Genomic DNA, 23,742 nt, shown 5'->3' with positions numbered 1-23,742 from the left:
AGAGAAAAAATGAGTGCTGATAATAACAGTGGAAGCCATAACAATAGCTCTGATAACTTGAGCAACCCGGGGTCTAGCGAGGGAGCTGGGTCCAAGAAACCAAGAAACTTACATATTGCACATAGACGTTCGCCAAGTGAGTTGACCACACTCATGGTAGAGCAATATAATCTCCAGCGCCAGTTGGAGCAGGTGCAATTGCAACAGAAACAGATTATGCAAGCGCAGCAGATGACACAACAATATAGCTATCCATCTAAAAATAGCGGTGGCAATAACAGTGGAGGAAGCAATACAAACACCAATGCTTCTGAGTTGATGCCTCCACCCTCCAACTACCGCTCGCATTCGAGATCATCGTCGATCAATTCGAACAGCGGCGGCAGTGGCCAGGGCCATAGAAGAACAGGATCAGCCTCGAACCAGAATATGGGCCACAACAGAAGACATTCTTTGGGATTGAATGAAGCAATCAAAGCTGCTGCGAACCAAAGACAAACAAATAGAACATCATTGAGCCCAACCGGTGATAATTCAAGTACTAGTCCAAAATCCAATGACAGTCCTAAGCCCAATGACAGTATTGGATCGTTTAAATTTCCTCCAAGTTCAGGTGCCGAGGGCGGTGATAATGATTCTTCGTATTCAGGTGGGTCTTCTGGATCTGCGCATAATAGATCTAAGTCTTTAGCCTACGGACAGCAATCATTTAAATTTCCTCCGGAAAATAGCTCATTATTACCTCCAACCCCGAACTTCACCATCAATCAAAGTCCAGAGAGAGGTCATCAAAGACGTGGTTCTCACTATAGATCTGGCTCCAGAAATTTCGACCCAAATGGCGCTGCCAATATGAATACGAACTGGAGATCACAACAGCAGCAACATCAGAGACAACAGTCGTCACAACTTGAGCCTCCTCAAGCCTCATTTGTCCCCGGACATAGACCGCGTAATAGCTCGTATGGTGGAGGCTCATCTATTTCGTCGTTATCTCAGTTTATGCCAAATAATAATGGGGGAGGTGGAAACGGAAGTGGCCGTAAATCTCTCTTTGCTCCTTACTTACCTCAATCGTCGTTACCTGAATTAATCAATGACGGTCGCTTAGTTACTGGTACATTAAGAGTTAACAAAAAGAATAGGTCGGATGCTTACGTTTCAACTGATGGCTTATTAGATGCCGATATTTTCATTTGTGGTTCAAAGGATCGTAATCGTGCTTTGGAGGGCGATTTAGTAGCCATTGAATTATTGGTTGTCGATGAAGTTTGGGACTCCAAGAAGGAAAAAGAGGAGAAGAAGAGAAGAAAGGACAACACCTTAGGTAAGACTCCAACCACTTCAATAATGAACGATGATATTCACAATGACGCAACTTCCACATCAGCCCCTACAACAAGTGGTGAAACAGAGGACAAATCTGAAGCTGATGGAGATTCAGGTTTGACAAGAAGAGGTTCATTGAAACAAAGACCTACCATGAAGAAAAATGATGATGTTGAAGTTGAAGGCCAATCGTTGCTTTTGGTTGAAGAAGAGGAGATCAACGATGAAATCAAGCCATTGTACGCAGGCCATGTTGTTGCAGTTGTTGATCGTATACCTGGCCAATTGTTTGCTGGTACCTTAGGATTATTGAGACCTGCTCAAGCAGCACAAGCGGCTAAGGATAAGAAGTACGGAAAAGAGCCATCAATCCAACAACCGAAGGCACCTAAAATCGTCTGGTTTAAGCCGACCGATAAGAAAGTACCTTTAATTGCTATTCCAACGGAACAGGCGCCAAAGGATTTCGTAGAGAATCACGAGAGGTACGCTGATCAATTATTTGTTGCTTCGATTAAGAGGTGGCCAATCACCTCATTACATCCATTTGGTACATTAGTTAGCAAATTAGCCAAGATTGATGATCCTGAAACGGAAATCAATTCGATTTTAAGAGATAACAATTTCTTATGTGATGAATACCCCGAAGATGATGATAATGGAATTATAAGCTCGTTTATCAATGATTTCTCAAGTATTGAATCTGAATTAAACAATATCGACAGGACAGAATACTTGAACGATTATATTATATCGTTTTCTCAAAATGGGGAATTCGTTGACCACGCGTTGCACGTCAAAAGACTTTCAGATACTAAGATTGAAGTAGGATTCCATGCTGCTGATATCGCTTTCTATATCAAACCTGGTTCTGTATTAGATCGAAAGGCAAAAAAGAGATCATCATCTGTATTTTTACCTCAGAAGATTACTCATTTATTCCCGCAACAAGTGAATAATTTGATTTCCTTCAAGGAGAATGAAAGAAACTTAGCACTCTCAGTTGTCTTTGAAATTGACACAACTAACTTTGAAGTTGAAGATCTTTACATTCATGAATCTATTATTGTTCCTAAACAAATTGTCAAGTATGAATCTTTTGACCGAATTTTAGATGGTAAGCAGGTTACTAACATCTCATCTGCAACCTCTGATTATATCAAAACTTTTGGCTTGATTGCGAAAGAGTTTCGTCGTCAAAGATTAGCTGATAGGGACTTAGGTATCACCCCAAATTTGACTTTATTGGATCAATTAGATGATGAAAAGGTTAATTTACATTTGAATATTTTCAAGGATAGTCTTTCTTTTGACATCGTGAATGAAATTTCTCATAAAGTGAATAATGCTATTGCGGCAAAGATTCATGCAAGCCTAGGAGACCAGGCTTTATTACGTCGTCACTCATTACCGACATTACAAAAAATGGAGGCCTTTGTAAGAAGGGCAACTAATTTAGGATTTAAGATTGACACAACTAATTCTTCGACTTTACAAAGATCCATCTTAAAAATTCAAGATCCTGTTAAAAGACAATGTGTTGAAATATTATTGTACAAGTGCATGTCAAGAGGAAAATACTATGTGGCGGGGAAGCAAGATCCTGACAGTTATGGTCATTATTATTTCAACATTCCATTATACACTCATTTCACAGCTCCACTAAGGAGATACGCAGACCTAATTGTTCATAGACAATTGAAAACAGTACTCAGCAAAGCAGATGAAGATAGATCAGTAGATTTGGATGCATTAAAGGCAACAGCTGATTACTGTAACTTCAAGAAAGATTGTGCTGCTAATGCTCAAGAACAGGCAATCCACTTATTATTATCCCAAACTATTAATGAAATCAGTGAAAGTGCCGGCCAATTATTGTGTATGGGTACAGTCATTCAAGTTTATGAATCATCATTCGATGTATTTATTCCTGAATTCGGTGTTGAGAAGAGGGTTCACGGTGATCAGTTACCATTAGTCAAGGCAGAGTTTGATAAATCTTCTAGGCTCTTGGAACTTTACTGGGAAAAGGGTGTCGACTCGGCTACATTTATTCCACCTGATGAACAGTCTTCTTTATCGTACAGATCGTCCATCAAGAACAAATACAGAACCTCATCATTGCAGGCAGCAAAGATGCAAAGCAAGACTTTATTGGAAAAGAATAATGTTATGTCTGATTCAATTATTCAGAAATTAACCAAATTGAACTTGGAAGTTCCAAATATATCCATTCCTTCGATCAATAAAGCAGATCTAGGATCTAGAGATTTGAACACAAGATCAATGCCATCGTCACCTACTAGGTCGTCTTCTTTCCCCAAGAATGTCAGAACTAATTCATCATCATTGATCAAGTCAGACTCCACTAATGGTGCTAGTGATATCGACGCATTAAGTGGCTTGAAGCCATACTTGCAAGACCTTATTACCAGGGTTGACAGTGGTTCGTATATTCAAGAGATCAGAGAGTTGACACAAGTTCCAATCCTTATTAGGGCTGAAATAGGTATGGCTTTACCTTGTTTGACTGTTCGTGCTTTGAATCCATTCTGTGAGTAAAGCCATTCAATAACGATTATTAATAGTTTTTAACGTTTATATATCCTTTTTTTTATGTGAGTAATTTTTTCTACGAATTTATGATTTTTTTGTATCATTGAAAGTAAGTTAAGTGTATCTGTATAGTCTTGTAGTATGTAACCAGGTGTCTGTATTCTGAAGTTATCCGAGTCTAACTATCATACACTTTCACGTGAATAAAATTCGACAACTGCGAAAAGATCTAATCGTTCATTAATGACAAAGATTAACAGGTTTTTCAAGCTTTGACAATAGTATTAGAAGGTGAAAAACATATAATAAATCATGTCAGGGAAGAATGATGAGCCAGCAAAAAGTGAACCATTTAATGGTACTTACTCCCCAAAACCGATTTTACCCTTGAAAAGATCGAGATTAGCTGGCGATGACACTAACCCGAGCTTTGGCACACCTTTACAAACCAGGGTTGCGTCACCATGTACCTTAAACCCTCCTATTGACAATGATGGATTATCTTGGCCATCTAGAGGGGCTCGTTCTCGTATCGAACAAACACAGGAAGAAGCCAATGGTAGAGAAATGAGGATAGCTTCTGCCGTTAAGACTATATTGACCGAGTTAGGAGAAGACGTTGATAGAGAAGGATTATTGGAAACTCCAGAACGTTATGCGCGTGCAATGTTATACTTTACAAAAGGGTATGAAGATAATATTAGAGATGTTATCAAGAGAGCAGTTTTCGAGGAAAATCATGATGAGATGGTTATTGTAAGAGACATTGAGATATACTCATTATGCGAGCATCACTTAGTTCCGTTCTTTGGTAAGGCTCACATTGCGTATATTCCGAATAAGAGAGTATTAGGATTATCCAAATTGGCCCGTTTGGCAGAAATGTATGCCAGAAGATTCCAAGTTCAAGAAAGATTAACGAAACAAATTGCGATGGCATTGGGCGAAATCTTAAAACCAAGGGGAGTCGCTGTTGTTATAGAAGCAACTCATATGTGTATGGTTAGTAGAGGGGTCCAAAAGACTGGTTCTTCGACTACAACCAGTTGTATGCTTGGGTGTTTCCGTGATCAACAGAAGACAAGAGAAGAATTTTTGACTTTATTAGGTAGACATTAAATGAACTTCAAGAAAATAATTTCAACATTTATTTTCTATTCTTTTATATACCTATTGCATTTTTATATTTATGGTTTAGTTCTACTTTCTTACCAACTCTTTCTAGTCAATCAGTTACTAATGATGTTATGATATTCAACTGTTCATTTCATATATTGTTTAAATATAGCATTATCTTTATTTATGTTTACAGTATATACAAGACAAATAACTAACTATGTAGTACTATTCACTTTCATCAATTCTGCGGCAAAATCAAGAAGAAAGTGGTCATCACCAAATTGAGCCATTAGGTGCATTCCCTGTGGAATAGATGAATCCGTTCCCGGTGTATTCCATGGTATAGATATAGCTGGCATTCCTGCTAATGAAGCGGGAACTGTCAATATATCATTCACGTAACTATTTAAAAAGTTCTCTCTATCATGACGTAAATATTCTTCCACGCTCAATGGGCCACTCATAGCTGTAGGAGTAACAATAATATCACATTTTTCAGACAGAGACTCACCAGGTTCATTCATCAATAAATTTGGAAAATTCAATATTTCGTTATAGTCTTCAACGATATCTCGGCGCTCATCGGTTGCCTTGAAGTAATGATTTCCAGAGCCTGCCGACATAGTATAATTACCAAGGATTATTCTTCTTTGGACTTCAAGACCCAAGGATGTACTCCTGTTTTCTGCTATAAGCTCGAGGGGTGAATCTTTCAAATTATTGGTATTAAACCCAAATCGTACCCCATCGTAACGAGAAAGATTCGAGGATGCTTCCGCCGTAGCTAAGGCGAGGTATGCCAGGATCAGCTTCTTGATAGATGGTATAGATACTCTCCGTACTATATGGCCCATATCTTGTATTGTACTTAGCATGTGCAGCCAATGCTCTCTTGTCCCTTGCGATAATTCTGCAACTAAAAACTCATCAGGAACTCCAAAGACCAATTGCGACCTATTTTTCTGATACTTTTGTTTCTCCTTCTTTAATTCCTCTCTAAACTCGGTTGGTAATGACGTAGGGTCTTTAGGATCATGTTTATCTAAAACCTTGAAAACCTTCTGTACAGTTTCGACATCTTTCGCTAAAATCCCAACAGTATCTAGACTTTGAGCATAAGGAATCACACCCCATCTAGATATTCTTCCATAAGTTGGTTTAAGACCTACAATACCGCAATAGCTCGCAGGCAATCTTACCGAGCCTCCAGTATCTGTACCAAGACTAAACGTTGCTAAATCACTTTGTATACTAGCTGCCGATCCCCCCGACGAACCACCAGTAATATGCTCCTCTTCTGTAAATAACGGGTTAACAGCATGCCCATAATACGAATTAACATTGGCAGACCCCATACCAAATTCATCCAAATTGGCTTTTCCAACCATAGTCAGACCTTGTTCTTCCAATAAGGATATTACAGTGGCATCGAACGGACTATAATAATTATCAAGCATACAAGAGGCACACGTTGTTGGTTCCTTTGTAGTAGCTATATTGTCCTTAGCTATAAATGTTGTTCCCAGCAAAATGTTATCCGGACCTACTTTGGTTTCATCGTCTCTGGCAGTGAAGCCTCTGGATGATATCAAGCTGTTCCATTCATCAATAGTCTGACTGGTTATGTTCCTAGATGACACGAAATTGACATTTGTCTTGAATTTCACGTTTCTGACCACTCTTAGCATTATTCATATGTATTTCCTGTATTTGTTATCTCCTTACTAGCTGGTTTCCTTAGTAAGGCCTTTCAACCGTTTTGTGTTATAATTCATGAGGAATGAGCATTCAACTTTTTGGCACTTCAGAAGAAGATCACTAATCCTAGATACTGGCAAATTAAATATAATAACATGTCTTCGCTTCAGATAATTGGTGAAAAGGGTAGCTCCTTATTAACATTGGCCAGTAATTTGAAATTATCTTTAGTTTCTGCTATTTATCAACCTAAATTAAGTGTTTCCTTAAGTGAAAATGAGTCATCTCTCTCATTGATCGATAAGAAGTCAGGTTTTGAATTATCGGAACCGAATGCTATTGTAAAATATCTTGCAAATGATTTCAACAAAGATAAGTTGCTCGAATTCGAAGAAACTAGTCTTTACAAGGCTGCAAAATCAAATAAAAAAGATGCGATTGTTCAGGCTATCAATGAGAGCTCTATAAAGCTTGAAAAGGCCGAGACTTCAACGAGCCAGATTATTCTTTTTGCCGCTGTGTATGGTGCTTTAAGTGGCGGCAAGTATGAGACTCCATTTGACAAGTGGTTTAAAGAATTTAGTGAACTTCCAAAGGTTTCTGAGGCTATTAAGCATGCGTTATCCATCACAACATTAGAGAGACAAAAGAGCGAGAATACTGGAGCCCAAAAGGTGAAAACAGGTCACTTAGTCAAGAAGCAAGCGGATAGAATTCTTCCTAAGGAGAACGAAAGAAATATCTTAATTACGTCTGCCTTGCCTTATGTTAATAATGTTCCACATTTAGGTAATATTGTTGGTTCAGTTTTATCAGCAGACATTTATGCTCGTTATGCCAAGAACAGAAATTATAATGCCTTGTTCATTTGCGGTACAGATGAGTACGGAACTGCTACTGAAACTAAAGCATTAGAAGAAAAGATTACCCCAAAACAATTGTGTGATAAATACCATAAGATTCATAAGGATGTTTACGATTGGTTTGATATAGGATTCGATTACTTTGGTAGAACTACCACCAGTCAGCAAACTGAGATTGCCCAAGATATTTTTATGAAATTGTTTGATAATGGCTATTTAGAAGAGAAAACCACTGAACAATTGTACTGTCAGGAACATAATGCATTCTTGGCAGATAGATTTGTTGAAGGTACTTGTCCTAAATGTCAATACGAAGATGCCAGGGGCGATCAATGTGACAAATGTGGTTCCTTATTGAATCCATTCGAATTGGTAAACCCTCGTTGTAAGGTTGATAATGCTAAACCTATCCCTAGAAACTCCACTCACATTTACATTAAATTGGATGATTTGGAACCAGAACTTAAAGCATGGGTTGAAGAAGCGTCTGAAAAGGGTGCTTGGTCTAAGAATTCCAAGACCATCACTAATTCATGGTTGAAGCAAGGCTTGGAACCAAGATGTATCACAAGAGATTTGATTTGGGGTACACCTGTTCCATTGGAAAAATTCAAGGACAAGGTCTTGTATGTCTGGTTTGATGCCACTATCGGTTATGTATCTATCACAGCCAATTACTTCAAGGACAATAAAACAGAGGACTGGAAGAAATGGTGGAGAAACCCAGAAAATGTCGATTTATACCAATTTATGGGTAAGGATAATGTTCCGTTCCATACAGTTGTTTTCCCAGCTTCCCAAATTGGTACCAAAGACAATTGGACTAAATTACACCACTTGAACACAACTGAATACTTGCAATATGAAAATGGTAAGTTCTCTAAATCTAGAGGTGTAGGTGTTTTTGGTAATAATGCCAAGGAAACTAATATTTCTCCATCAGTTTGGAGGTACTACTTAGCCTCCGTGAGACCTGAATCCTCTGATTCACACTTCTCTTGGACTGAATTTGTTACTAAAAACAACTCCGAGTTATTAGCTAACTTAGGTAACTTCGTCAATAGATTGGTCAAGTTTGTTATTGCCAAATATAACGGGGTTGTCCCAGAATTTGACCCAAAGAACATTCCAGACTACAATAAATTTAATACTGAAATCAACCAATTATTAGCAAATTACATTGAAAATATGGAAGCTGTTAATTTACGTCGTGGTTTGGAAATTGCTATGTCTATCTCATCTCGTGGTAACCAATTTTTACAAGACAACAAATTAGATAATAATTTATATACCAATTTACCGGACAAATCTGATGCTGTTATGGGTGTTGGTTTAAATTTGATTTACTTGGTTAGTGCTATTATTAGTCCTTTCATGCCAGAATGTACCACCCAAATTTGCCAAGTTTTGAATGCTCCTCCATTATCTATTACTGACAAGTTTGAGTTGGTTTTAGAACCTGGTCACTGCATTGGTAAGGCCCAATACTTGTTTAAGAGAATCGATGAAAGTAAAATTGACGAATGGAGAAGCTTATATGGCGGTCAACAAAAGGCCTAGATTAATTAATTTTATAGTCGTACATACATATTAGATGTGATTTGATATACCTACATTTTTAAAGCGGTTCGATTGATAAGATATGCTTTCCAATGCCAAGTACATCTATATAGATAAAATACATATCATATCCCGATATATTCCGATTTTGAAATATTACTAATCGTTGCACTACAGCAATTTTACAAATGATGTGCGTTCCGAGTTCAGGGTCTCTCCGGGGTACCACCAAATTCGCAGTATAAATTGATCGCATCCCCACTAAATGATTTGGTATCGAAATCAATATACAATCAACAATGTCTTTAGTTATTAAATCACCTGCAACAATTGGATTATTAAGTGGCTTGGTTTTACCACCACTAGTTACGAAGTTTATTTTGGAACCAAAGTTCGTACAGAGAAAATACGATGAAATCCGGAATATTAAACACAATATTGAGTATTTAGGGTGGCACGTACGCGTATTGGAAGAAGCAAGTGGAATTAATGAAGACAAATTCTACTCGCCTGTAGGAGTATTTTCTGAACAGAGGTATGATATGTAAATAGTTTTGTAAATGAATTACAGGGGTAAAAAAGTTATGGGATCAAAATGTAAATTTTATACAAGGGTTTAGTTAAGCAATATATGTATTGTTAATTTAAATTGATTTATATATGCATTATAAATCGTATGCATCGCTTTCGTTACTATAGAACAGACCTTCTTCATCTAATTCATCATCCTCTTCTTCGTTTTCGATAATGTTGTCCTCTTTTACAACATCTACCAAATCTTCAATATTCGTATGGGCACTTTCCCAATTACTTAACTCCTTGGAATTGCTTAAGTCGCCACCAGTAAGGGCTCTGATTAAATTCAACTTGAAATCCTTGGATTGAGCTCCAAAATCGATATGATCTCTCTTGTACTCTTCAATCTCTGGTGCATGGCCGATACTCTCACCCATGCGAATCAATGTTTCTACCGATGTATTGGAATTATTAACCAAATCGGAATCAAATTTAAACATTTTATTGTTAAATAACAACAAAATAGTTGAGCCGCCAAATTTAAAGTAACCAATTTCATCACCTCTTTTGACTACATCATTTTCACCTTTTGTAAGAACAATCGATCCTACCATCATTGCACCAACAGCAACCATAATAACAGTACCAAATTCCTTGGTTTCTATAGGAATGATGGCACGCACGTTTTCTCCAAATACATCTAATTCTGATCTAATAGCCATGGGGTTAACTGTATAATATTCCCCATCAATGTATTTAATATTTTTAATAACGCCATCTACAGGCGAATGAAATCTGTGATAATCTTGTGGAGCCAATCTAAAAATACCTAACGAACAACATTCAGCCTTGAAAAGATCGGTCTCTTGTAAATTATTGAAATTACCGTTAAAAAGTTTGGCTATCGTAAAGTTTCGTCCCTTAACCCAAACTTCGGTAGCTTGTTTAACAGTTGCAAAAGCGGTACAACGACAATCAGCAGGTGATACAACAACTCTATTATCACCGGGAGATTCGTTCGGCCTAGCTTCTGGCTTCAACTTTCTATAGAAAAACTCATTGAAAGTTGCATACTTCTCTAAATTGGGCTCGAGACACTGTGATAAGTCCAATTTATGAAATTTAACGAAAGACTCAATATCATTTTTCAGTTGCGGAGAATCAAATTTGATGCCTTGCTTAACACTTAATTTTTTCAATACTTGTCTAATTCTTCTCGACTTGGCTTTATCAAAACCTTTGTATAATAATCTTATTCCTAACCGAACATAAATTCCCATTTTCTCTTCCAAAATGATACCTGTGGTTCTATCTTGAACCAAGATATTAGCTGAATTACTGCCTAATGTATACTTTCCATAGGTTAACTTGATTAGAACCTTTGTGAACCATCTTTTAGTAGCAATTTGTGGAGTAACATAAGATGAAACTAATAACTTATTAACAATACTCCAATCTTTTGAAGCACAAATTGCTACATGCGTAATTATATCACAGTCTTGCTTCTTAGATAACCGTTTCTGACAACATAACGGACATTTTTCAATATCAAAAAGTTTATCATCAATACCAGTCGAAAATTTGACATGATCTTCAAGTGCATCGACAATTTCACTGATTGATAATAAATCACCTCCCCAAGCCAGTTTTTTATACTTATCAAAAAAGTTACTAACAATCTGATCACTATTCTCGCAGCCTAATGTATCCAAAAATGAAATTAACTCAATAAAGTCATATTTATCCTCAGATTCATTCAATTCATATTGTTCTAATAATATACTCCAGAATTGTCTTCTTAAACTCTCATATGGCTCAAACCTAACACGTACCTTCAATGTAGGATTGTACTTTCCAATATTCTTAGATTTATGCAAATCCAATGTTAAGTTCATGGTCTTAAATCTAGAAGTATCAGTATGCAGAACGGTAACTTTTCTCCTATTAGTGAATTTTTTCTTTCGAACTGAATGTACCATATTATCATCATCAAGTATCCTAATACTCGAATTTTGTGAATCATTTTCTCCTGTTGAAAGTGCAGTATCCAGAGCATTAGGCAATAATGAAAATGAAGAAGGAGACAGATGCTTGTTCTCATATGTTGTAGCAGGAGGTGCGGTTGCCATATTCGTAACGTCCTTCATTCTTAAAGAGATATTGGCAACATTGTCATTGTAAGAAAATTGATCCTTATCTAAGACAAAAAATTGAATGTTAAAATTACTCTCATGTGGTAAAATTTCAAACGCTAATCGTTCATTAAATATTGGATTCAATGTATGACGTTTCCAGCTACTTCTGAAGGTCTTTTTCCCGAATGTTATCACTACGAATGGGTCCATATCAAAAGTTGCACGATTAAAGCTCTTATTTGGAGGTAAGTCAGAACAGGACACAATTTCGAGAAATAAAACACCTAAGACAGCCCTCTTGCTCAAATTAAATTGCTCTTTTTCCTTCTTTTTCCTTAATCTCTTTAATCCAAAACCTCTTTTTGATCTAGACGCTTCACTACCTAAATTCAGGGGTTTATCATTTGACAATGCATCACTATCATAATTCAAAGCACTATCACTCGAAAATACAGATCCATCAGATAAGGAACTAACATCGTCTGCTCCAACAGTCAAAAAAGTTTGCTTTTGCAATGATGAGACAGGACTTTGTTGCATATCTGCCGATTCCCTGGCATCCGGGTTTGATACTGCCGTAGAACTGATAGAATCAATATCGGATAAGTCCGCCAGCAAACTAAGCACTTCCCCAGTATCAGAATAAAATCCTTGCTCATCGGGCTTTGTAATATTTTGATCAGGATCGGAGTATATCAACAGTTTCCTCCAATCTGTGAATAATTTCTCTTTATTTTCTTCTATAGTTGACAGCATCCCTGTTTCTGTATCTGAAATACTTAGAGAATCCACTTTCTTATGCAAATTCCCACTCGCTTTTCTTGAAGGAGGTACCACGTTGACAACAATCCCAGGAGAGCTACTAACAGCATTGAAGGTCTCAATTTCTGAAGCAGACTCAGGTACCGGTGTTTGCGAAGGGGTTTGTATCTGCTCTTTCGTCTTTCTGGACTTCTTTTGTCTTATCCCTTTTACTTCCAATTCAAACGATAATAACAATGATCCAGTGACAAAACTATGATATTCTTTATTAGAATATAACTTGTACCACTTAAGATCAGATTTCGACTGAAATTTCCCATCCGTGAAGAAAATATCGTTCAAATTCAATCTCAATTCTCCAAGGTAGTTCTTGTATCTTTTATGTTTATCCCATACCGTCAAACTAAAGACCTGAGAGTAATCATTCGATTTCAATGGGAATTGTAATGCTGCATCCCAAGATGGTTGACTTGTGTTCACCCTTCTCTTCGTTTTCTTTTTCACATTATTAAGCACAGCCACTAGAACTGGATTTACATTCTTTTTACTCGATGTTGAAGAAGGTGTAGCTGAACCCGATTCATTGATGTTGTCGGCATCAACCTTCGGTACCAAATCTGCTGCTCTATCAGCATTTATTTTAAGATTTAAGTGATAATTTGATCCGCCTTGAGTAACTGGTATATCTGATGAGTTTGAATCCTTTCTCTTAGAACGAAGTCTCATTTCTATAAATAAGTCAGCCTCTAAATTTATTATCAAAATACACTTAACTCAAACTATGCTTAGCATTGAAATGATATACAACTAACTGTATCAAATTAAAGATTATCTACCGCTGAGTTGTCAAATAGTTGGATTATCTCTGTCAAAGGATTAGTCGCATTGCGCATTTATTCGCTAACAAAATTTACTAGTAATTATAAGCCTCTAATTGACAATACACTTTAACATCGCTATATATATATGCTAAATTAGGTCCCAAAGAAGGAACAAATAAAGGAGCAGATATGATGATTTAGTTCATTAACATATCGACTACAGTTTTAACACTTAATCTCTTAATGTCAGTATAAGTTTGACCAGTACCAACGAACAAGATTGGTACCTTTGTAGCCATAACCATATTAATCATTGTACCTACCAAGTCACCCACGGTATCGATCTTGGATATAATGAAGAAATCCAAGTTACGCCTATTACCGAATGCATTATTAAAATTTATTGCTTGCTCAACTGAGTCGGTACCAACCAAAGCTTCACCCACCATGATAATTTTATCTGGGTTAGCGGCATCACCAAACTTTTTCAATGGAGTCATTAATTTGGCATTGGAATGAGTTCTACCAGCAGTATCAATTAACACGATGTCATAGTGTTCGGTTGAGGCGTGCTGAATTGCCAGCTTAGCAGTTGCGACGACGTGATCACCCCCACCGTACCCCTTTTCAAAGATATCGATCTTAGATTCAGAGGACGAAGAATTATTCAATTTTTGTAGATTATTGACGTGCACTTTCAATTGTTCGACGGCACCCGATCTAAATGTATCACAGGCACAGATCAAAACATTCAAATTATTCTGCAAGAACCAGTACGCCAACTTGGCCAAATTAGTAGACTTACCAACACCATTGACACCCACAACCGATATAACATAAGGTTTTCCTGATGAAGAACGATCTTTAATTTCATACAATAAATCTGTAGACACATTAGGGGTCAAAATCTTGGTTAATTCTTCAACCATAGTTTGTTTATACATAGCGATTGTGACTCCCTGTTTGTTACCAAGTTTGTTTTTGATCTTGTCGAGAATTATTTTGGCAGTTGGGGGAGCAATGTTTTTGGTTATTAATTGATCGAGGAATTTCTTTGAAACCTCGTCTATGTTAATCGACGAACCAAAGTAGGAAGTGACTTTACCAAAAAAGCCTCCTGATTTAGTGTTAGCGGATTCTTCTTCCTCCTCATCATCATCATCATCAGCCAAAATATCGTTCAATTCTTGCACTAGAACTAAATCGTTATCCTTGCTAAATGCCGTTGGGTCAACCTTAAGCTGGTCGTTATAAACCCTATTATCGCTATTACTGGATTCGTTTTTATTAGAAAAATCCAATACCTGGGAGTCTCCGCTATTTTCAACCATCTGATCTCCGTCCCATTTTCTCATCTTTTTGGTGCTGGCTCCTGTCTTCTGTTTGTTTGGGGTACTCGTACCACTATTACTAGACACGGTTGATAATGGTGTCTCAATACCCTTTGTCGCAGGCTTTTCCGTCTGTTTATATTTCATCAACTGATTAAATTGATAATCTATCAACTTTTTGACTTTCCTTTCTGTTTCTTCATCGTCTTCGTCGTGATCTTCGGTGATCTTAGTGTATGTTTTTAATATCCCTATCAAAGTTTGTTTGATCTTTTCACTATCCACAGTTGTCACAATATCAAAGAATAAAGAAGCATATCTTCTATCCCTCTTATAGCTATAGAATCTTTTCTGATTGGAGCTTGTTGTGAAAAAATTTGTTTCTAATTCGTTGTACGTCTCATTGACGATACTTGCAATATGTTCATTAAACCCACTTATTTTATTATTAAACAGGTAATTAATTTTACCTGATGGCTCAAAGACAATTAGAGATTGAGACATTGCTTATGATTATACTTATTATATGCAATTTAACTCGTAAAAGAGTATTGATAGTATCGTTTATTGATGATTCTCAATCTGTGCTCAATTTTCACTCCGTGATACTAACAAAAAAAATAAATGGCGTCACAGACAGGATTCGAACCTGCGCAGGTAAAACCCAACGCCTAAACTGCTGATAGCAGGGCGTCGCCTTAACCACTCGGCCACTGTAACTAATATGACAAAATATTGGTATATTTCTACATATACGTTATACCAGTATACCTATTGTAATTATCCATAATTTCAAAACTACAAGTAAACGGAAGAATGGCTAAAAAATTTTAGAAACAGGAGATCAAGGGAATCTGAAACTAAATAGAGAGTATTAAGTTAATTATCAACATTTTACTCATATTATATGCTAGTTATAATAATTATCATATCCATACCTAATCCCCTTACAAGAATATTAGGAACTGATTACAGATAGAACTACACACTTTTACGTTAGTTTCGGGTCTACCTTTCGATCAATAATGAGTTAATCATGTCCTATTTCATCCACCCGTGCAGATTTCAATATGCGCCACAAATGAACGAGTAGACCTAGTATTTTGCATAAATTGTAGAACCCAAAAGAAACGAGAGTTGTAGCAAGTAATATCCCTATTGACTTTTTCAAAATAATACCCAACTATGTATTTATTTGGGGTTGTTATAAAACTTATCAATTGCCATGTTATATTATTATTTTTATTCGTTTTTATTATAAATATGTTGTTGAAGCTATTTTGGGCTCGAATTTTGACTGCTAGTAGTATTTTACACGACCATATATTTCACTGCGATTCAGTTGAAAACAGAACAGGTACTATTGTAGACTATATCTACAGGTTTCTTTAGCGAAAAGTAGACTTGTACCGTCAATTTAAAAGGTTATAGACTATTTTATACGTGGAGTTAATTTTTATATAAATTAGTAATTTTGCGAAGGTAGCAAAGACATAGAGCACGGAGTTTTTTATTGAAGAACATTAGACATGGCGTATTATCAACAGCAGGTGAATAACCCCCAGAATATGCAATTTTACCAATCCAATTACTCCAACACCTATGGACAACAAACAGGAGGTGATAATATGATGGGAGGTTCAGCACCATCGATGGGAGCTATGGATTCTGGATTTGGAGCAAACATCGACGTCAGTGGAGTTATGGGAGCAGGTGAATTAACACCAGGTTTAGTGGCAGCATTCGGAACTTCGGGGTATCATAATGAACCTCCATTATTGGAGGAAGTCGGAATAAACTTCCAACATATCAAAATGAAGACATTGGCTGTCTTGAACCCAATGAATAGAAACATTACATCAGACATAATGGCAGACTCTGATTTGGCAGGCCCTATTATTTTTGTATTGTTATTCGGTACCTTGTTGCTATTAGCAGGAAAGGTACAGTTTGGATATATTTATGGGGTCGGGTTATTTGGTATAATTAGTTTACACTATTTGTTCAAATTAATGAGCGATGACGTTACGATTGATTTGATTAGATCCGCTTCAGTTATTGGTTATTGTTTATTGCCTTTGGTGATTGTAAGTGTTATAGGTGTGTTTGTCTCCTTGGATAATTTATTGGGCTATATATTTAGTGCTTTTGCCGTATTCTGGTGTACATACTCGGCATCTGGTTTCTTTGTTGCTGTTCTAAAATTGCACAATGTCAGGCCTTTAATTGCCTATCCATTAGCTATGTTTTACACTGTTTTTGCATTAATGGCCATATTCGTTGAAAAGACCGACCTTTAATATTCCCAAGCTTTTTCTTTATAAAACATTGTATATTATTTATTTATAGCTTAAAGAGTATCTGCTATATGTTCGTATAGTGTAGTGTGTAAATTGTGATAGGATTCATAATTCTGGGAGATCTCAAATTCTTCTCGGATCATTTTTGATAATCGATCTGAAAAATATTGCTTGATATCAACTTAATGTATGTTCCTGAATAAATATTTGAATAGAAATGACACGAAGATTTATGAAACCATTATATAGCTTTATGACTAAGAGGTTGAATAGTTCTGCCACCAAGCCATTCTATATCACCTCACCTATCTTTTATGTAAATGCTCGTCCACACTTAGGCCATTTGTATTCTATGTTATTATGTGATACAAGGAATCGTTGGGAAAAATTAGACCCAAATAAGCTGTCATTTTTTCTTACAGGTACAGATGAACATGGCTTAAAGATACAAACAGCAGCCGAGAAACTAGGCATGACTCCTAAGGACTTAACTGATCAGGTGTCTACAAATTTCAAGAACTTAGGCCAAAAAGTTAATATTGCATATGATAGATTTATAAGAACTACCGATGAAGATCACGTCAAAACAGTTCAATATTTCTGGAGCGTAATGGAAGAAAAAGGGTTCCTATATCAAGGTTCACATAGTGGCTGGTATGCCGTTAGTGATGAGACGTTTTACCCTGCAACTCAAATTGAAGAGATGGTGGACCCTACAACTGGTGAAAAGAAAATGATTTCCAAAGAAACTAAAAACGAAGTCGTATACCAAGAAGAAACCAATTACTTCTTTAGACTATCTCATTTCCAAGATAGGTTAATTGCATTTCTTGAGTCAAATCCTGATTTTATTAAGCCAAAATCTAAGTATACCGAATTACTTAGAGAGTTAACAGAAAACAAGTTAACTGACTTATCAGTTTCCAGACCTTCTTCTAGATTAACATGGGGGATTGAAGTACCTGGTGACAGTAGTCAGAAAATATATGTCTGGTTCGATGCTTTGCTTAATTACATAACGGCTTGTGGCTTTCCTGAAAAATTTCCAATTGTGAACGAGAAGTACCAAACCGAACCCAGTAATATGTGGCCTGCTACTCACATCATCGGCAAGGACATCATACGGTTTCATTGTATTTACTGGCCTATATTCTTGATGGCTGCTGGAATCGATATGCCACGCCAGGTTGTGGTGCATTCTCACTGGCTATGTGATGGTTTTAAGATGAGTAAAAGTTTAGGGAACGTTGTTGACCCTCTCGAAACCCTCGATTATTACGGCGAGGACGCGTTGAGATTCTTTTTGACGGAGTATTCGAACATTGAGTCTGATTGTAACTACAATGAACAGTATTTCTACTTAACCAGAGAAAATCTCATCGGAAAGTATGCTAATTTAATTACGCGTTGTGGAGGTAATGCATTTAATATCTTGGAAAGTGTTAAGTCTTTCCAAGCAGGCGAGTTTGACAATATAGACGTTTTAATAAGAGACCACTGTCTCAACAATGAGAAGACGAATGAATCTAAACAGATTATTGCTTTGAAAAACGAGTTGTCTGAAATTCTTAACAACCTCTACACATCAATGGATATGAGCATGTCCTCCTTTGACCAGATGAGAACAATCCAGAAATGGTGGGCTCCTCTAGAGAAAGCTAACCAGCTCTTCCAGCTAGGCCAGCCCTGGCTTTATACGAAGTCTCTCAAATCTGACACCGTGAGCGATGATGACAAGGAAATCCACAAACTTATCCAGAACTACTATGTTTTTATGGCCGCTGAAACTTCCAGAATCTGCTCAATATTAATCAATCCAATAATACCCAATCTTTCATCCAAAATACTCGACAGATTGGCGGTTTCCCCTCAAAACAGAACTTCTCATTTCACCACCATTGGTTCAGATTTGACCTACGGTGAAGGTGCAAATTCAAAGAAACATAAAATTCCGATTCAGAGGGTCCCAATGAGATCATCCAATTGATCCCTACGTAAGACTACTTGTATATAGCACATTGTATAGCCAACAACATAGATTTTCACTACATACTATGTAAATGGACCATAAATATTAATATCCTGTATATAAGTTTCCTTTTTACGAATTTGATACCTTCTCGGTTTCTTCTACGATGAAGACCTAAGTATATCTATCTGGTCATAGTTAAACATCACGTCAAGTACATTTCAGAAATGGCTGCAAATTATGCGGATAGATTAATTAAATAGATAACAATTTTTCATTCGAGTTCTTAGTTCTATTTACAAAAGTGATTTTTTTTAAAAAAACGCTTAAGACGGCACCAATCAGCTTTCAATCAACCATACAAACGATTCTCCACCATCTAATACCTCTTTATATTGTTGATTGAAAATTGTTGGTTGTTGTCTATGTAGTGATTTGGCCGTAATTATGGAAAATTTTCCGGTTATGTAACCCGTGACGCGAACTAACAAATGAAACCACCGTATACAATTCTTACGATATTTAGTTCTAAACAATCAATTGGATATTATCATATACAGTTAACCGACACGCTCTAACATCAATCGTTGATTAGTTGTTTGGAAAAAATATATTTGGTTGCACGATTTGACCCGGATTTTATAAAATAATTGGTTGGTTCAAGAATTCTTTCGATACTCAGTTTCCAAGATATTTGTTGTTAGCTTTAATTACGATCCTACTAAATTTTCGGCTCAGATGGCTGGAAAAAGGAATAGACACAATAGGAATATTCCTATGGATTTTGATGCATCGCATGATGAAATGATAGATGAATATGATGAAAATGGCGATGGAGTTGAGTCAAAGAGACCGAGACGAGTTATTTCGTATAATGAGGACGATGAAGAAGATAAGGAAGAAGAAAAATATGATGTGCTCAACGAAGAAAACGATGAAAGTGCTGCCGGTGGCGAAGATGTTGCGGGGAAATCAATAACGAGAACTAGATACAAGTTCACAAATGAAGAAGAAGAGAATGACGTACCTGGTGACGAGGTGGAGGACGAAGACGCATCATCGGTATCAGAAGAAGTGAAGGAAGATAATGAAGAGGAATATGTTGAGGATGAATATGATGACGACGAAGACAATATACCTCGGAGACGGAGGAAACCCAGAAGAACCCAGGTATCTGATGAATCTGATTTTCATGATTCAGCTAGTGAAGCATCAGACGATTTTCTAGAAAAATTGCAAGAGAAAAACTTTATAGCTTCGGAAGATGACGAGGATAACGATTATAAGTATACCAAACGTCCCAGAAGAGGTAGAAGACTTCGTTCAAGATCAAAGTCGGTAGAACCTAGAAGACGGGGCCGCTCAGCTAAATTGGCTCTGAACGAAGAAAACGAGCCAAATGATTCTGTTGAGGAGGAGGATAGCATTCAAAAGGAAATTGATGAATTATATGATTCGTCTCCAAATAACACTCCAATGAAACATAAATTACGAGAAAGGGACAACAAAGTGGACTATACAATACCACCTCCAATGACAAACGAAGCTCATGGTGATTCATATAATGCTGGTCCTATAATTCCTCCATTTTCTAGGGGAAGGGGTCGCAAGCCAACAAATATTAGAAACGAATATAGGAAAATTCTCTTTCCAACGGCTGGTCCTTTCGGTGGAAGCGATGTAATTTCATTATTTGGTACTAATATACCTCCTGGTGGGATTTCAATTCCTGGTATGACAAATGACAATAATTTAACAGCAATTGGGCAGAATGTGAGTGATTCAGATTCCTCTGAAGATGAAATAGCCCCTATTAATGGGGATGCTACTGTATCGAAGAAGATCGGCAAGCCTATAAATAATAATACAAATAATGGTACGCAATTGATTACTGGTGGTTCATCTGACTCAAAGGATAAAAAGAAAAATAATTTGAGTGATACTGATCCTTTGGGCGTGGATATGAATATTGACTTTTCTGTAGTAGGTGGTTTAGATAATTACATCAACCAATTGAAAGAAATGGTCGCATTACCTTTACTCTATCCAGAATTGTATCAAAACTTTGGCATAACTCCTCCAAGAGGTGTGCTCTTTCATGGTCCTCCAGGAACTGGTAAAACGTTAATGGCTAGGGCATTGGCAGCTAGTTGTTCCACTGCTCAACAAAAGATTACTTTTTTCATGAGAAAGGGGGCAGATTGTTTAAGTAAATGGGTAGGAGAAGCAGAAAGACAGTTAAGATTGTTGTTTGAAGAGGCTAAGAATCAGCAACCGGCAATTATATTCTTTGACGAAATTGATGGTTTAGCACCTGTGAGATCTTCTAAACAAGAACAAATACACGCAAGTATTGTTTCTACTTTGTTAGCCTTAATGGATGGAATGGACAACAGAGGTCAAGTTATTGTCATTGGTGCCACCAATCGACCAGATTCGGTTGACCCAGCCTTGAGAAGACCAGGGAGATTTGACAGGGAATTTTACTTTCCGTTGCCAGATATAAACGCAAGAAAAGAAATTTTACAAATTCATACCAGAAAATGGTCTCCAGCCTTACCCGAGGAATTCACGAATAAAGTCGCCGATCTAACGAAGGGATATGGTGGTGCCGATTTACGAGCCCTTTGTACGGAAGCAGCCTTGAACAGTATTCAAAGAAAGTATCCTCAAATTTATAAGACAAATGATAAATTACAAGTAGATCCTTCTAAGATTAAAGTTGTTGCGAAAGATTTTATGCAAGCAATCGAAAAGATTGTTCCTTCAAGTGCTAGATCAACTTCTTCGGGCTCTGCACCATTACCAAATCATTTGAAACCTCTCCTAGAAATTCCACTCGCAGAAATCACCGATAAACTAAATGATTTACTTCCTAATTCAATTTCAGTGGGAAATAAGAAAAAGCTTACCACTCTAGACGAGGCCATGTATTTAGATCCTACTATTAAAGATAGCGATGGAGGGTTTTCGAAACAAGAATTATTGAAGAACTTAGAGAATTCACGTATTTGCAAGCCGCATTTGTTAATTTGTGGAAATCAAGGAAGTGGCCAGCAATATATTAGTGCCGCTATATTAAATTACTTGGAGGGTTTTCAAGTACAATCTCTTGATATGGGCAACATGTTTGGAGATCCAACTAGAACTCCGGAACTGAGTATTGTTCAAGCGTTCATTGAGGCTAGAAGACATCAACCGTCTATAGTATTCATTCCTAATATTGATATTTGGTTTAAGGTGGTTCCGTTTACTGCTCAAGCGACATTGACTGGATTATTGAGGTCCCTTAAGAGTAACGAAAAGGTTTTGTTGTTGGCAGTTTCTGAAACAAATATGGATGAATTAGACCCAGAAATTAGATCAATATTTGGGTTCAATCATTCTGCAAATAATGTAACATTGAATAACCCTTCAACTAAGGAAAGATTAAAATATTTCGACGCATTGAAAAACACATTATTAATGAAGCCATATGAATTTGTCAATGATTTAGAGAATAGACCAAAGAGAAAGTTGAAGGCATTGAAAGTTGTTCCTTCCGCCAAAAACGAAAATTCTGACGTTCTTACTAAGAAGAAACTAAAACAAATTGAGTATGATGATACCAAACTAAAGAACATTTTGAAAATTAAGTTAGCAGGATTAATGGACTTATTCAAAAATCGCTATAAGCGCTTCAGAAAACCAGTTGTGGATGAAGCTTTACTATACCACTTATTCGAGCCTACCATCTTGCAAAATCCGTTGAACAACTATGAAGTTTTGTATGCTAGATCTGAAGATCCAGATAAGGAAAATATGATCAAGGAAATTTCGACGGGAAAGTATTATTATAACATGGATTTAGATATCGTAGAAGAAAGACTTTGGAATGGTTATTACTCTGAACCTAAGCAATTTTTAAAAGACATTAGGATGATTGTCAGAGATTCAATAACTTCTGGTGATAGAGAAAGAATATTGAAAGCAAACGAAATGTTGACTAATGCTCAATTTGGTATCGATGATTTTTGCAATCCAGAATTTGTTAAGGCATGTAAAGAAATGAGAAGTAGAGAAGTAGAGAAACAAGCGAGTATTCTCAAGGAGCATCAAAAGCTAGAAGCTGAGTTTAGGAAAAAGCAGCTTGAAAATATTCAGAATTTAACTAACTTGAATGGCGGAGACAATGAAAATGGCTCTACCGAACCTGTTCCTATGGATGTGGACACGGCTGATAACAAACAAATTTTGGATGGAAGTACTCACACGGAAATTATTCCAGATGGTGATAGTCTTCAAACACAGGACAATAATACAAATGTGGATGATAAACATGTGCATCCTACTTCTCTTGATCAAAATGAAATGGAAAATGGAGAACTATCTCAAGTGTCTGATAATCAAACAAAAGAACAATCGGAGCCGGAAGAGGAATCTGAACCTGAAGAAGAATTACTCGTAGATTTATCGAAGGAAGTAATTATCCCTGATGAGGCGGATACCTTTTTCAACCAGATATTGCCTGAGCTAACAGAAAATTATAATATTGAAAACTTGGAGGTCGCCATGGCCAGATTTATGGATATTATTTGGGCTGACAGAAGTATATGGGATAAAGCTAACACAGTAAGCAAATTGATCGAGAGTGCGAAGATTCTTAGTCAATTAATGTCTAATGGGCTTTAGATTTAAAATAGTGAACTTTATATATTTTAACTATTTAATTGGAAACATATATAATCAAAAGAACTAAAATATATTAACATATAGTACAAGTAAGCAATTTATGGATTTTTCG

The 23,742-nt window shown here is 36.7% G+C and overlaps 10 protein-coding genes and 1 non-coding gene across 11 annotated transcripts; 7 read left to right on the top strand and 4 right to left on the bottom strand. All coding sequences in view use genetic code 12, as the record gives it.

The window, feature by feature from the left end:
• Positions 1–9: 9 nt before the first annotated feature.
• Positions 10–3,891, top strand: DEHA2G20328g (DEHA2G20328p; the record flags this gene model as incomplete). Its single annotated transcript, XM_462426.1, has 1 exon — positions 10–3,891. The coding sequence occupies one exon, from the start codon at positions 10–12 to the stop codon at positions 3,889–3,891; it is 3,882 nt and encodes a 1,293-aa protein (XP_462426.1).
• A 306-nt stretch (positions 3,892–4,197) lies between these two features.
• On the top strand, positions 4,198–5,004 carry DEHA2G20306g (DEHA2G20306p; the record flags this gene model as incomplete). The annotated part of the gene is made up of 1 exon (XM_462425.1): positions 4,198–5,004. The coding sequence occupies one exon, from the start codon at positions 4,198–4,200 to the stop codon at positions 5,002–5,004; it is 807 nt and encodes a 268-aa protein (XP_462425.1).
• A 215-nt stretch (positions 5,005–5,219) lies between these two features.
• Positions 5,220–6,692, bottom strand: DEHA2G20284g (DEHA2G20284p; the record flags this gene model as incomplete). Its single annotated transcript, XM_462424.1, has 1 exon — positions 5,220–6,692. One exon carries the CDS (start codon positions 6,690–6,692, stop codon positions 5,220–5,222), a length of 1,473 nt encoding a protein of 490 aa, XP_462424.2.
• Positions 6,693–6,857: 165 nt separating this feature from the next.
• DEHA2G20262g (DEHA2G20262p) lies at positions 6,858–9,125 on the top strand (the record flags this gene model as incomplete). The annotated part of the gene is made up of 1 exon (XM_002770631.1): positions 6,858–9,125. One exon carries the CDS (start codon positions 6,858–6,860, stop codon positions 9,123–9,125), a length of 2,268 nt encoding a protein of 755 aa, XP_002770677.1.
• A 299-nt stretch (positions 9,126–9,424) lies between these two features.
• Positions 9,425–9,673, top strand: DEHA2G20240g (DEHA2G20240p; the record flags this gene model as incomplete). Its single annotated transcript, XM_462422.1, has 1 exon — positions 9,425–9,673. One exon carries the CDS (start codon positions 9,425–9,427, stop codon positions 9,671–9,673), a length of 249 nt encoding a protein of 82 aa, XP_462422.1.
• Positions 9,674–9,790: 117 nt separating this feature from the next.
• On the bottom strand, positions 9,791–13,264 carry DEHA2G20218g (DEHA2G20218p; the record flags this gene model as incomplete). Its single annotated transcript, XM_462421.1, has 1 exon — positions 9,791–13,264. One exon carries the CDS (start codon positions 13,262–13,264, stop codon positions 9,791–9,793), a length of 3,474 nt encoding a protein of 1,157 aa, XP_462421.2.
• Positions 13,265–13,556: 292 nt separating this feature from the next.
• Positions 13,557–15,194, bottom strand: DEHA2G20196g (DEHA2G20196p; the record flags this gene model as incomplete). Its single annotated transcript, XM_462420.1, has 1 exon — positions 13,557–15,194. One exon carries the CDS (start codon positions 15,192–15,194, stop codon positions 13,557–13,559), a length of 1,638 nt encoding a protein of 545 aa, XP_462420.2.
• Positions 15,195–15,318: 124 nt separating this feature from the next.
• DEHA2G20174r lies at positions 15,319–15,410 on the bottom strand. Its single transcript is given in 2 exon segments — positions 15,319–15,364; positions 15,373–15,410. It is a non-coding gene; the product is annotated as a tRNA-Ser (tRNA).
• An 809-nt stretch (positions 15,411–16,219) lies between these two features.
• On the top strand, positions 16,220–16,990 carry DEHA2G20152g (DEHA2G20152p; the record flags this gene model as incomplete). Its single annotated transcript, XM_462419.1, has 1 exon — positions 16,220–16,990. The coding sequence occupies one exon, from the start codon at positions 16,220–16,222 to the stop codon at positions 16,988–16,990; it is 771 nt and encodes a 256-aa protein (XP_462419.1).
• Positions 16,991–17,207: 217 nt separating this feature from the next.
• On the top strand, positions 17,208–18,977 carry DEHA2G20130g (DEHA2G20130p; the record flags this gene model as incomplete). Its single annotated transcript, XM_462418.1, has 1 exon — positions 17,208–18,977. The coding sequence occupies one exon, from the start codon at positions 17,208–17,210 to the stop codon at positions 18,975–18,977; it is 1,770 nt and encodes a 589-aa protein (XP_462418.2).
• A 720-nt stretch (positions 18,978–19,697) lies between these two features.
• On the top strand, positions 19,698–23,630 carry DEHA2G20108g (DEHA2G20108p; the record flags this gene model as incomplete). Its single annotated transcript, XM_462417.1, has 1 exon — positions 19,698–23,630. One exon carries the CDS (start codon positions 19,698–19,700, stop codon positions 23,628–23,630), a length of 3,933 nt encoding a protein of 1,310 aa, XP_462417.2.
• Between the last annotated feature and the right edge of the window lie 112 nt (positions 23,631–23,742).

The sequence above is a fragment of the Debaryomyces hansenii genome (genome assembly GCF_000006445.2).
Source record: "Debaryomyces hansenii CBS767 chromosome G complete sequence".
Taxonomy (NCBI): domain Eukaryota; kingdom Fungi; phylum Ascomycota; class Pichiomycetes; order Serinales; family Debaryomycetaceae; genus Debaryomyces; species Debaryomyces hansenii.
This window is presented reverse-complemented; position numbering and strand designations above follow the sequence as displayed.